Raw genomic sequence first — 13,938 nt, 5'->3', positions numbered from 1 at the left:
GGCAATAGGCTAGAAGACAAAGTTCCCTGCCCGGCACAATGGTTTTCCTGCAGGCGGCAGTGACGCCGCGTGGAGACCTGTTGACCGAGCAGAACCAACAACTAACCCTCGGGCTTACCGAAGCCTAAAACGTACGAGGAAACTAAAGGCAAAGACTCATTGGTCGGACTAGACAGAAGATGACATTTCTACGGGCCCTCCAGAAAAAGACAACACAGACGAAAACGGAATCAAAGGCAACCAACCAGCAGGAAGAACCAGTTTTTAAAGTTATAAGTAACTTCAAATAATAGAATCCTATTTATCACCAAAAATCAAATTTAAAAGAATATTTAACACCCTGGGAGAAGGTTCTCTGTACATTAAGATGGGGGACAAAGTAAGGTCACAATATCAATGTCGTAATCTCAATTTTGTGGCATGTGACTTCAAAGCGGTAAAAACAGCACCCACAGCCGTGCACCACTTCATGGCGGAGACACGTTCCGAAAAACTCGGGGGCCCCAGGTTCACTGCCGCGCAAACCTCATGGAGGCCCTTACGCACACTGGGACAGCAGCCTGCTCCCACCTGGGCTCTGCGGGCAGCCGGGCACCCGGGCCGCGAGCACACACCACAGGAGCAGACGCAGTGACCCAGCGACGCAGCGAACCCAGTGAGCGCGAGGTGCGTGCGGCCCTGCGGGTGTGACTCGGTGTACTGTCACAGGTGCACAGCACACCCGTGTCATGAGCAGGAAGAGTCCACCCTGAAACAACGACGAAAATGTAGCAAATCCATAAGCCAGGAGCAGAGACATTGACCACCCGTGTCCAGTACGCTGTCCTGCATGTAACTGCGTGTGCAGGGGGTTTGTTCACACCAGCCTCTCCGCAAACACGGGCGTCCTGGGGGTTGTGGGTCCTCGGGGCGGCTCCGCAGTCACGAGATTATGGGAAGTTTTCGGCCCCGCTATAACCTTCTGGGGCCACCATCTGCTGTGACACGTCCTTGCATGCGTGGCACATGCCCGACAGGCTTCTATACACGTACATCTGTGCCACACACACCCGGCCCGCTGGATGGGTGCTGGGGTGTGTGACTACACGTGATTTTTATTTTGCTTTGTGTTTCTATTTATTTTCCACAAGGAACCGGGGTGAAAAAAAAATCATGTTTAATTAATTGGCAGAAAAAGGATAATTTTTAAAAACAGGAGAGTAGGTAACGGAATGTGATTGGTAAGGTGAAGTAGCAAGTGGCAGAATTAATGATGAAGAGAGCAGAGTTAGTAGGTGGGCCAGGAAAGTACGTGGCAATTAACAATGTTAGCCCCGGGTTTATTTTGGTAGATTAGTAACTTGGAATGCTCTAGAATACACCAGCAACCAGACTTAGCTTAAAGAATTTTAAAACACTGAGTACTTGGTCCAAAAGACTTTAAAATTTATTGTTAAAATATTTATACTTTAAAATATGTATACTTTAAAATAAATAATTAAAATATTTATATTTTAAGCTTTAATTTTTTAAATAGTTATAGCTGTCCTAGGAAAAACACTGATTTACATTAGGTAATTTGTATCTATTTTTAAATAAATGTGCCCCTTTGGAATCTGGAAGGCACCATTCTAACTCTGATTATTGGAAAGAAACTTTGTTGCTCACTCGCTCCCTGGTGCTTTAATTTAATGCTCGCTACGATAAGAAGCTCACTGTTGATCTAGGAAAAAATATCTCGCATAATGAATTAGGTGGCAGTGCGACAGCCACACAGCTCGGCCCCTCCAGAGGGAAATTCAAGTTCATTACATCAAATTGGGCTTGAAATTGCCACTGCCGCTCACAAACGCTCATTTCTCCTAGAACAAAACGTCGCCCTGCGGGAACGACTTGTTACAAGTCTGGAGAAGCGCTCTCGGAGCACGCGTTTTGTTTTCTTTGCGTTACTAAATGTAAATGCCCCGCTGAGGACAGAGTCACAAAGTCACAACTTGTGCAAATTTTAACCTGGAACGAAGAGCACACTTAGAAAGCCAGGCTCCCCGTCAGCGAGCTGCAGTAACTCCAATGACAACCGGACTGCGCCAGCGACAGCTCTTACCTCTGTCCCTTCGCTTTCACGGACGTGGAGCTCAGATAAAATGCTAGAATGTTCTGGCCCCAGACTGGACGCCAACCTTCCCCGAAGTGTCCCCACGTTCCCCGGCATGTCCTCATACCATGTGCCTCTGAGATCCCAGCCCAAACGGAGCCAGAAAAGCTGGCCTCACTCCAGACCGTCTGCACGGCAAGCCAGCGACTGGGTGTGCGGCTGGGTCTGCGACGAGTAATCTGTCCCTGTGTCCCTGTGTCCCTTCCTGGAGGGGCCCCCGGGACGCTGGGTGTACAGCTCAGACCAGCGCTGGCGACTGCACCCCCTCAGTCAGAGGCCTCGCTCCCGCCCAGAGCTGTTTCTCCTCCCAGCGCAGAAGCGAGGTTCCCAAACGCGGGGTGACCGCTCGCCAGAGCTGCCCCACCCACGCCCCGCTCCCTTCCTTAAGGGAGTCTGTTCCCAAGCAGCCATGCTTAGCACGATGTTACATGATTTATGTGGAAAGGGTACATATGCACACACGCACACACACATCTGTGAGATGTCATAGACAGACAGCCCTTGAACAACACAGCTTTGAACTGACGGGTACACCCACACAGGAATGGGGATTTTTTTCAGTAAACACAGGAAATGCATTTTCTCTCCCCTGTGACTTTCTCAGTACCATTTTCTCCTCTCTGGCTTTCTTTGCGGTACGAACACAACACGTGATACCTACCACTCCGTGTTCGTCATCAGTAGGCCACTCACTGGCAGTCAGCCTCAGCCTCCGAGCCATCTGTGAACGGGAAGCCCATGGGCACAGAGGCCAACTGCAGAAGTTTCGGGGCGGTCAAGAGTTGTATGTGGACTTCGGACCGTGCCGGGGGGGTCAGCACCCCTAACCTCTGCATTACTGACGGGTCGACTGTATGTGCACATGTGTACTGAGGGGGCACACACACGCACACGCACACGGCCCAACCTCCTCACTTCAAAGTGAACTTGTGAGAACTGGCAGACAGAGCGGCCCCTGCGCCCCCTGGGAGGCGCCGAGAGCACGGGGAGGCACAGACGTCCGGGGCTGCAGCCCCCGCCAAGGAGCGCCAGCCAGACAACCTGCTCAACCCCAGCACTCACACGGGCACCCCAGGGGCTGCAAGTGAGACCGACGGCACTTCCAGACTGTTCCACAGGCTGGCCCCTCTCGCCCGGGGAAGCTCGGAGCACCTTTTGGCCCTGCTGAGCGCCTGCTCGGCTTCAGGGCCTACTCCAGGCCCTGGATGGAGCCACCGCTCCTCCCTCACGGGAGGCAATCAATCAACATACATGCCAGGGAGGCCAGCGGGGCCTCCCCCAACATCCGTGTGTTTAAGTCTTGTCTTCGTGCATTTGGGCTGCTGTAACAAGACACCAGAGACTGGGGGGCTTGTAAATAACAGAAACATGTTTCTCACACTGGGAGACGCAGCATCTGGTGAGAGCTGGACAGCCTCCTTCTCGCTGTGTCCGCACATAGGGCCGGGGAGCACGGGGGTCTCTCAGGAGACCACTCGCCCTGCCCATGAGGGCTCTGACCTCCCGAAGGCCCCACCTCCTGAGGCCACCACATCGTGATTAGGTCTCACACATTAATTTGGGGGGGAGGGTCGGAGAGCACACATATTCAGGCTTTACGGAGTCCTGACCCCCAGCACCTCAGAAGGTGACCTCACGGGGAGATGCTACGCCTTTACCGACCCTCAAGGTGCAGGGAGGGCATTCAGATGGACCCTGGTGTCTCACGACTGGTGTGCACATAACACAGGGGACTCCATGCAGAGACGCAGACACACAGAGGGACCATGGCGCAAGTGACGGGAGCAGACGGCCACCTACAAGCCAAGGAGAGGGGCCTCGGACAGGCCTGCCCACCCCCACTCCCCACCCCCCAGCCTCAGAAGGAGCCAGCCCTGCCGACACCTCGACTCTGGACTTCAGCCCCCAGCCCTGGGAGACGGTGAGTCTCTGCTGGTTAAGACACCACCACGTCTGCGGCACTTTCTTACAGCGGCCCCAGCGAACAAATCCAGGTGGTCAGGGGCCCCCTGAGGACAGACAGAACAGGACGAAGGTGCGGGGAGGGTTGGGGACGTGTTCGAGATGGTCGTCAGCACGAGGCCATGCCACACCCAGATTCTAAGCAGCAGGGCCCAGGCCTTCCCCCCCCCAGGACCACAGCCCGGAGGGCCGGGAGGGCAGACGAAACCCCGTGGCCCCGAGGCACGTTCTGATCCACGACTCACGCTCAGCACCTTTTACGTCCAAGTGGCGGCTCTTGCTCCTTAACAGGTTTCCACTCCCCTCCCAAGTCCCCGTTTTCTTCTCTCAACCACCCACCGTAGACTAAATCTACCGCCTTTCCGTGAACAGTTGCCAGGACGCGGATCCTGGATTCAGAGCCTTCCCAGCGACGGCCAGCATTTCCCCATCACCCTTCAACACCCCCTCTGGCCCCGCAAGGGTGACTCAGGCGAGGCGGGGCAGGGAGCAGCGGTCAGGTGTCCTGGGACCCCAGTCCAAGGTCGTGGTGCAGCACCAGCCCGCCTCGCCTGAGCATATCCTGCAACGTTAGCCCGGGCAGCACAGGCGCTGACATCCACGGGGACCCGCGTCCTCCCTCGGTGACACACAAACCTCACGGGGCCAGCACAGGGGATGGGCGGGCTGCGAAGCGGTGGCTCTGAACATTTTGGGGGTGAAGCACTCCTTTCAGAACCTGAAAACCATAGACCCTCTCCCCAGAAATGTCATCACCCACCTGCGGCGCACGGGGGTTCATGGCCCCGAAAGCCCACCTGCGGTCCCCCTCTAGTTAGTGTGACCCTGCAACAGCAAGAATCACCAAGGAACAAAGACAAAGCATAAGCAGGGAGGGGGGCAGGAGAGGAGGCTGCAAGGGACACCGCTGAAAGTCGACGGATCCCCTTCATATGTAAAGAGTGCCTTTAAATCAATAAGGAAAAGACCGAAAACCCACGGGGAACACGGTGCACAGACGTGAACAACAACGGAAGTGACTCGCAAATTGTTGCTGCACAAAGGAAAGTCCGCTCGGCTCATCTGCAAGGAGGAGAAACCACACGTAAAACAAGATGCCGTGTTTGCTCCACCGACTGGCACAGCTCAACAAGCTGGAGAGCACCTTCTGTGCACAAAGGTGGGGAAGGCGCCCCCCGCAGGCCGGTGGGGGCCCAACAGGGAAACAAACCCTCCAGGGAAGGGAACCCCATCAATGTTCACCCACAGCTGCAACGGTGAGACCCCTCCGCCCGAGGCCAGGAGCTTACCCCTGGGCTACAAGGGAAACTTTTCCAAAGGACAAACAGGTGCGGACATTTACTGCCGTGCGGGTTCGGGAACGACGAAGACAGCATGTCACCTACACGTCCATTCTTTGACTTTCCCCAGCTCTCCCAGTAACGGCCAATGACTTACGCAACAAGGACTGGCTGTCGTGGGCCCTCCGTCCAGGGAATGCTGGGCAGTCGTTAAAAGGAACGAACGGACCCCACGGTAGTTTTGGGGAAGGACGTTCAAGACGTAATGCTGGGGGAAAAGCGGGGCGCTGGAAAGTACACCCCTCTACGCCTGGAATCCACGCGCACGGACAGCCTCGCGCCGGCCGGTGCAGGCCTGCAGGGGCCCGGACGTCCAGAGGCCTGCAGGTGAGAGGCAGAATTCTTTCTCTACATCCTGCTAGACTCTGAATTTCCAACCAGGTGTCGGTGTGAACTACACCAACACGAACCCAAATGGATCTTAACATCCCACAAAAGTGATTAAAACGCAAACAGAAGCCAGTCACTGGCAGTCGCCTCGCTGGGTGGAACAGCGCGGGCCCAGCGGCGGTGAGAGGGTGCCAGCAGGTGGCTCGGCCCCGACCCCCACCCCCATTAGCAGTGTTCCCAGCATTCCCAGGAACGGGGAGGCAGGGCCTCTCCCAGGCAAGCAGTGCTGTCTCCACAGTGGGCACACTGGTCGACCAGTCAGCCAAACTCTGCTGACACAGAGTTTTTGAGAGAGACCACACAGAATGCACCCAAGTGCCCTAAGGCGCCCACAGACACAACGGGGACCCGAGAATTCCAACCAAAGGGAAGGGAGGCCAGAACGTCTCCCGGAGGCTCAGAGGGGCTGGACCGCAGGCTCTCTGGGGCTCCTCATCTTAGGGCAAGAGGGACCAGACCGGGGCGGGCAGACGGAGCCGGGAAGCTGCCCACATTCTGCATGGAAACACCCTGGACTCAGGGTCAGACCCTGGCCCCGTGGAGTTCAGAAGGAGTGGGCGCCAACACCCACTGACGGATTTCCCTCCGGGGCTGAAGACCTTGCTGGCTCTCAGCAAGGGGTGAGGATGGGACTTGGGGGGAGGGAGGAGCTTTACCCTAGGAACGGCCCTCAGCAGGCGTTGGAGGCCCCAGCCCCTTCCCAGGTAGCCCACACCCAAACACCCTCCGTGCAGAGGTACAGAGACCCAGTCCCCTCACGGGACTTACACACCTCTGAAGCAGGCTCTCCCTCCAGGGCTCACCTCCTCAGGGCACGGCCTTCCGAGCAGACCCCACTGGAGCCCAGGTCCTCCCTGCGCCCAGGGCGGCTTGGCTCCACTCCCTGCCCTCCCTTCCTCTCCCTCCCTCTCCCCTCCCCTGCCCTCATAGGTGCTGGTGGGGGTGTATAACCCAAGACCCCATTCTCGCCCCCTCAAGGCCTGCGCACCAGGAGATCACTCGCACACAACCCCAACGCCCTAAGGAGGCCTGAAGTCACCAAGTTAAGACGAGGTCCTACTCCATTAGGGTCGCCCCCGAAAGCAATCGCTGGCGTCCTGATTAGGAATGAGAGGCGATGTGGACACAGGAGACCCGGGGGAGGACGGCCGCGCCAACGCAGAGGCGGAGGGTGTGCGGTGACCCGGCTGGGAGCCCAGGGCTGTGCGCAGCCCCCAGAAGCTGGGACAGACCAGGAAGGGTCCTCCCTGGAGCCTCCAGAGGGGGCCAGGCCTCGGAGACACCTAGACTTTGGACTTGTGGCCTCCAGAAGCCTGAGAGACGAATCTCTACAGTTTCAAGCCCCAGGCAGGTGGCGGCTGTCACAACAGCCCCAGCAGTGACAAGAGAAGATTGGAGTGAAGCCTACTCGTGGGGCTCCTGCTCTGTCCGTGGTCAGAATCCCCGCAAGCCTCCCAGGGGGAAATGCACGGGGGGCCCGGAGGAACCCACAGCCACCACACCATCGCTGCACTGGTGGGTGCGACAGAGGAGCGGCAATGGCTCCCGCTATCTCGCAGAGGCGTCAGCCTGCTCGGTGCTCCCCAGGCCCCGGGGTTCGCCTCCTTGCCACCAGCCATCTCGCCAGCCAGCCAGCCAGCAGCGCCCACGCAAGAGCGTGAAATTCCACTCAGCACTCGGCGCGGCCAGAGCCCAGGCTACAACCGGAAGGGGCTTCTCCAGTTTGCTGAAGAAGGCTGGGCGATGACAGTTGCAGGCTTCTACGTGCCGGCACAGCAGGCGGTCCTGTCACCGTGAAGAGCCGGGCAGGGTGCCTGTTCCAGGGTGCGTGGCACTTCGTGTCTGAGCCCCCGTCCCACGGTGGATGCTGGCCTGCCCATCATCTCCTGGGCAGGCACGGCTGCCACTCCACATGCCGTCTGGGAGGGTGACCACAGCGGGGCAGGGGGGCTGCCGTGCTGCCTGGGACCACCAGTGCTGGTGACACCGTACCCGCAGAGATGGCGCCGGGCTGCACTCCTCCGCATGGGCAGCGCACAGCCTGTGGCCTGGCCTCGGGCACCCTTTGAAGTCCCTGGGGCCTGCACATCAAGGAGCAGGGATTTCCATCATCACACGCACTTGGGAAAGAGGCGGCAGGACAGAGGCAGCCCCGCCTGGTCACGCACCCGCACACACGGGCGCGCACGGCTGGCTGAGCAGGTGCTTTGGCCAGACGCCACCCGCGTGCCAAGAAACCCCGCTGCGGACTAATAGGAGTCTCCAGGCTCCAAGCATTTCTTGTTCCTCAGAGCTATTACCACTCGATTTCTAACACAAAAAATAAAAAAAAAAAATTACAGGATTTAGCACCTGTTTGTTTCAGAAATACTTGCTAAAAACGCTAAAAACAGATCTGCCAAAAGGCCACCTTTAAAATTAGCCGTGTTTCCCGCCGGCGGGGCTCAGGGGTGTATTTTCAGTAGCCCTCTGCCCCAGGGAGCTGGCAGCCACACTCCACGCATCGTTACTGGCAGCTTACTAAGCAGGCGAATGTTATTTTTAGCCCCCAAACTGCTCCAATGAAAGTCATAAACAGGCTTATTTCTTAAACCAAAGGTTAGAACAAGATATTTAAACACCTTCACCAACCGCGTTTCATGCCCAACTTCGGATCCGAGAGCGACCTCGCCGTTAACGTTAAAGGGGGTTGGGGCATCGAGTCCTCTCCCCTTTCTGCAGCCCAGGAAGCGGCTCTGGACCTGAGGCTTGCCCCCGCCTCCCTATGCAGGCCTTCCCAACGAGGCGGCATCAGTGTTTTAAAATGTGCTAAGAACCTACGGTGTGCCCAAGGCTGCGTTCCACAGGGCTCAGGGACCCAGGTCAGGGCCGCAGCCGCAGCCACAGCCTCTCTGGCTCCCCGGGGCCATCAGCCGGTGCTCCTGCTCAGCAACTGGGCTCTCGTCTCAGAGCCTCAGTGCCTGCTCCTCCCAACCCGACTTCCCAAGCGGTTCCCTCCGCCAGTCACCAACACGGGTCAGTCAAAGACGCTCAGCCCCGACTGAGGACACAGCTATCAGGAGCTTCCCGGGAGCACGTGAATCACTTATTTTTAAGCCACCCAGACAGAGATTGCTCCAACTCCAAGCTGGGGGACAAAACCAGGTCGCAGCCAAAGCCACCCTTTCTTTTCAGGCAGTAAGAGGGCCATCTCGACACAGATGACTTCCAAACAAACCTCGTCAGAGGAAAGGCAAGTAAACCCTGTCCCGCAGGCCGTAGTGGGGGCAGCCTCCAGAGGAGACAAGGCTGAAGCCTGACTGAAAGGAGAAAAGCGGTGTCTGCCATCCGGACTCAGGCAGTAACTCCCAGCAAGCCACGGAGGATTTCACCCCCATCTTTTCGGAAATGTGCACTAGGTTAAAATACAACACACACACACACACACCCCCTCCATCTCCCCTTCCAGCTTTTTCATGAACTGACACCCCCCGCCCCACTGCTGCCCTGGACCGGTTCACTCCGGGGTGGCATGGGGGCATGCATCTATTTCTTACTACGGTGTTCATGACTTCCCCTCCCACTGTGGTCTGTGTCCTTTAGAAAAGGAAAGGAGAAAAGTGAAGTGCTTCCTCCAAAAAGTGTGCACCCTCTAAAAGCCGGGGACTGTTAGGTGAGAGCCCTTCCTGAGCCACCAACGCCACCCATCCTGGGGGACACTGCAGAGCCCCTTCCTCCAGCTCTGTCACCCCCAGGTCTCCCCTCACGTGACTCACATGAGCAGCGCTCCTCCAGGGGAAACCTCCTAACAGCTCTTCTTTTAAAGAGACCAAAGGCAGCGAGTGGTGTGGGGGTGACAGCACCCCTGTTTGGGCTTCAGTGAGACGGTAGTCATGACCAGAGCGGGGATGGGCGTCGGGAACTCAGCAGTCCTCCCGGGCAGAGGTAGGCAGACGGACCGACAGACACACGCACTGTACTCTCTACAGTCGCCCAAACCCAGACGTGTCAGTCAAGCATCGGAGGTGCTGGGTTTAGGGGGTGGACGCCACGGATGACACCACTGTTTCCTCAAGGCTGCGATCACAGCACTGAAGCCCAGGTCACTCCCGAGGCTGCAGGCTGGGCCCCGGAGAGAAATCTCCCTCCTGCCCCTCCACCCTGGGAACCGCCGTCCTCCCCTAGGTCCAGCCAGCCGTCCGGCACAGTGGCTTCACAGCCGACCAACAGTTCCGGCCTTGCTGACTACGTGAAGCGAGGTTGGTCATGGAAGAAAGGGAAGATGGAGTGAAAGGGCGTGAGCACCGAGGGGCCAGGGCTCCTGGTGGGCACCCTGTCTGGGCTGGACTCCCTACATCCCAGCGTGCCCAGCGCCGAGCCCCGGAACCCAAGCACTGGGTAGGGCCGGAGCTCAGAGTGCGACCTGGCAGAAGCAGCCCAGGCCAGCAGCCCGATGTTACCATGCTTCGGGCGGGGGCGCCCCGACACAGAGTGGAGCAGGGAGGTGGCGAGAAGCCTACACAGCCCAGCGCAGGGCAGGCGACGAAAACGTGCTGTCACAGGGCCACTGGCTACTAGCGTCCAGCCTCATCTCTTCTCGCCAAGTTCACCAGCAAACACACACAACCAGCCTCAACCCGACACGTCTGGGATGAGGATGGAGTCCCACCACCCACCACACGCAACACAGGCCAGCCAGCGCGCGTCAGCGAGGGCCCTGGCGGCAGCGGGTCCCCTCTCCCGCTGCTCCGGAATGGTCTGCAGTCTCTGTTTGGTTTCTGTCTTCTTTGAAGAGTTGCTTGGTTCAGGGAGTGCACCCCGAACGTTTCCTTCCCGCGTGGAAATCCAAGCAAGAGGCACTTTCAAAGTGCTCTCTGCCCCCACTTACCCCAAACAAAGGGCTGTAGGAGCAGCTGGCACAGGACGAGGCTGACGAGAGACCTGTGCTCAGATGCAAGGGCCTCCAGGGCACAGCGGGGAAACAAGCAGAAAAATGAGGTCTGGGAGGGGGACTGGGGGGCAGGGCACCTCACACTGCCATCAGGGGTCGCACTGCAGGGCATTCTCAGGCGTACCCAGGCTGGGCAGAGAATCCCAGGTCGTTGGATGGAGGCAGCTTAGGGAGTCCCAGCTTCCCTGCCCCCCCATTCCTTGCTCCACACCCCCCCCACACACACACACTGCTGATGCCTCCCTGGGCTTTGGGCCACAAAAGCCACGGCTCCCAGGCCAGAGCTGAGCGACCCCAGCCTGTGGGAGCCTAGCGCCTGAGCTGACCTAAGCTTCGGGCGAAGTAGCTCCGAGCGTGAGGCAACTCCCGGCTGCGGCAGCCTCCCCGCTGGCAGTGACCCAGAGCCTGGGCCACGCACCTCCGAAGTCGGCCACCATATCTTGGGTTCCTCCTCACAGGTCTAAGTTACAAGGTGGACGCGCCCGGGCTTGGCCTGGCTCAGGGTCACAACTGACTAACTTCTAACTTGAGCCAAGTGTCTCTCCGGGCTGGTTCTCTCCCCGCCAGAGCAGGGTCGTTCCTGCAGCTTCCACGCAGGCACGGGGGGCGGGGAAGGGGGCTGTGATAACCCTCCTCCGGCCCGAAAACTTCCCTGGCTACCCGCGCGCACAGGTGGAGAGGAGGGCCCCCACTTTCTCCCCAGAGCCCAGGTCGGCGCTCAGACGCTGGCCTCCCCCCGAGCCTGGCTAATCAGCCCTCCCGCCCTCACCCCAAGGGCGCACGAGCCGCGGCCCGAGTTCCTGCCTCCCCGGGATCTCCAGCCCCCACCGCGCCGGGAGCCGAGGCCCCCCGACCCGCGCTGGTGTCCGCCAGGCGGCGCCCTTCCAGGAGCCTAAGGGCTGCAGGCGGCTTCTCCGCTGAGCCAGCCTCCCCCCGGGGACTGACCCCCGACTCCCCCCCGCAAAGGCCGTGCGGGGGCCTAGGGGCCCGCGCTCGCACTGGGGTCGATGCCCCTCCGTCCGGAAAGTAAAGGCGGGGGGCGGCCGGAACTCCGCGGCCGACTCCCCGCGGGGCCCGGCGGCCGGACCCCAGCCCCCGGTCCCGCGCCGCGCCCCGCGGCTCACCTTCTCGCCGGTCAGCACGTGCAGCCCCTCGCGCACCTTGGCGAAGGAGCCTTCGCCCAGCTTCCTGCTGCCGACCAGGTAGTTGCCCACGCGCTTGTGGTGCTGGAAGTCGCGCAGCCGCTCGCGGGGCACGCCGCTCACCCAGGCGGGCAGGAAACTTCCCTCGCAGGCCGCCGCCGGCCGGGCCGCATCCTCGCCGCCCCCCGCCGCCGGCTCGCCCAGGAGCCCGTCCCCCGCTGCCGCCGGCATCGCGCCGCCCGGCTCCTCCTCCGGCTCCGCTCGGGCTCCGCTCCGGCTCCTCCCGCCGCCGCCCGGCCCGGCCCGGCCGAGCGCGCGCAGACAATAGCGGCCGCCCGGGCGGCGGAGGCCGGGGACCCGCCCCCAACAAGTTCTTCTTCGGAGGGCGGCCGGGCCCTTTGCAGGACGCGAGCCCCGCCCCGGGTCCCGTCCGGGCTGCTGAGGTCAGTGGCCGCGCTCGGGGGCGCGGGGAGCCGCTCTGGCCGGGGAGGGGCGGCGAGGGCGCGGTCCGGTGCCCGGGTCCCAGATCCCGGCGCCCACGTCCCCGCGTCCGGCGCCTCGGCAGCCTCCGCCCCGCCTGCTCCGACCGCGCGGGCTCGGGTCCGCTCGCCCGCTCGCTCCTAGCTGGGCGCGCGGCGGGCTGCAGGCGCCCTCTGGACGGCAGCAGAAGAAAGCCCCATTCAGTCTGAATTTGCAGAAATTCAATCCGGGCGCGGGCGGCGGGAACAGATGCGAGCTCCGCGGCGCAGCCTGTGCACTTTCAAATCCCTCGTAGCCCCTCCCTCCCCGCGCGCAACAGCCACGCTCGCCCCTCGCTGGAGACGGAGGGCGGGGGCGCGGAGCGGCGGCCGGGGGGACCCCGCGCGGCCTGGCAGGCGCGCGCTCCCGGCCGCCGGATTCGGGCCGTCTCCCGCCGCGCCTCCCGCCTGATTCTGAGCTCGGGCTTTCTGGACCTTTCGGCGGTGAAATACTCCTCCAGCCGCACCCACCCGGGGCCGGAGGGAGGCGGGGAGGCGCCCCGACCCGGTGTCCAGCCCAGGGCCTGGCACGCAGTACGGCCCCCTGGACCCCGGAGGGTGGACGGATGGAGGGTTGGGTGGAGAGGGTGGGGGTGGGGCGGGCGCGCGGGCGGTTGCCCGGGTTCGCTCGCAGATGGGACCGCTCTGCTGCGGGAGAAGCGGGCGCAACAATAACAGTCCGGCAGCAGCGCAGGAGCTCGGGCGGTGGCAGCCTCCGCGAGCCGGTCTACACCTCGGCGCTCCGCTGCAAAGCTGCGGGCGGTGGCGGGCTGAGCGGCCCCGCGCTCCCCGCTCCGGGAGGCTTTTGTTCTGCGCGCCCCGTGACTGTGCTCGCCCCTCGCAAACAAGCCCCGCTGCCCTGACGACACGCATCTTCTGCAGGATCCCCAGAGTCATCTCAAACCGAGAATGAGGAATCTCGGGAGGGGAGAGGCTGGCGGGGGAGGGGCCGGGGGCCTGGAAAGCAATCTACAAAATGCTACCTGTTGAGCAGCCAGATAAAAGGCGCCAACGTGTAGCGCATACTCCACCCAGATCCTACAGCGTCAGAGTTGCAAGGGAAGACTCGGCCCGAACCGAGGGCCTTTCACCCGACTCCCCCTCGGCAAACCTGTACGACTCGATCCCTGTCCAAGCTCGGGGCGGGGGGGAGGTGGGGGGCGGAGAAGAGGGGGCGGCAGCTCTCTTTAATCCAGCGCCCTGGGAGCTCTCTGACCCATCCGAAAGGTGGCCCAGAGAAACGTTCATTTTAAATAGATTTAATTGTAATTATTGGGCTATAATCAACTACTCACAAGTGTGCGAGTCACCAGCCTTGGTTTCTATCCGTCCGCTCAATGTCTCCATTTTTCCGTATTAAAGAGACAGTTTCAAATGTATCTCTTGCGGTGTTTCAGGGACTTCTTTGCCACCACCCCACCCCCACGATTTCTGCAAGGCCCATTCGATCTGTTTAATGTCTCTAATTCAATAATCACATTTCAAGAGGACAGTGACATGGGGGGGCAAGTGTCCAGTGAAT

General features: G+C 60.4%; 1 protein-coding gene across 2 annotated transcripts in view; it reads right to left on the bottom strand.

Moving 5' to 3' along the window:
* HUNK (hormonally up-regulated Neu-associated kinase) overlaps positions 1–12,698 on the bottom strand; it is a 65,931-nt gene extending 53,233 nt beyond the window's left edge. For both annotated transcript variants that reach the window (XR_008425930.2, XM_053916645.2), the window contains exon 1: positions 11,881–12,698. Coding sequence is in view for 1 of the 2 variants with exons in the window: in XM_053916645.2 (XP_053772620.1) it covers positions 11,881–12,129 (249 nt within the window). In the remaining variant the exon portion in view is untranslated. The remainder of the gene's footprint in view (positions 1–11,880) is intronic.
* Positions 12,699–13,938: the final 1,240 nt, after the last annotated feature.

This window comes from Desmodus rotundus, chromosome 2 (genome assembly GCF_022682495.2).
Source record: "Desmodus rotundus isolate HL8 chromosome 2, HLdesRot8A.1, whole genome shotgun sequence".
Taxonomy (NCBI): Eukaryota; Metazoa; Chordata; class Mammalia; order Chiroptera; family Phyllostomidae; genus Desmodus; species Desmodus rotundus.
Note: the sequence above shows the minus strand (reverse complement) of the source record. Positions and strands in the feature narration are given on the sequence as shown.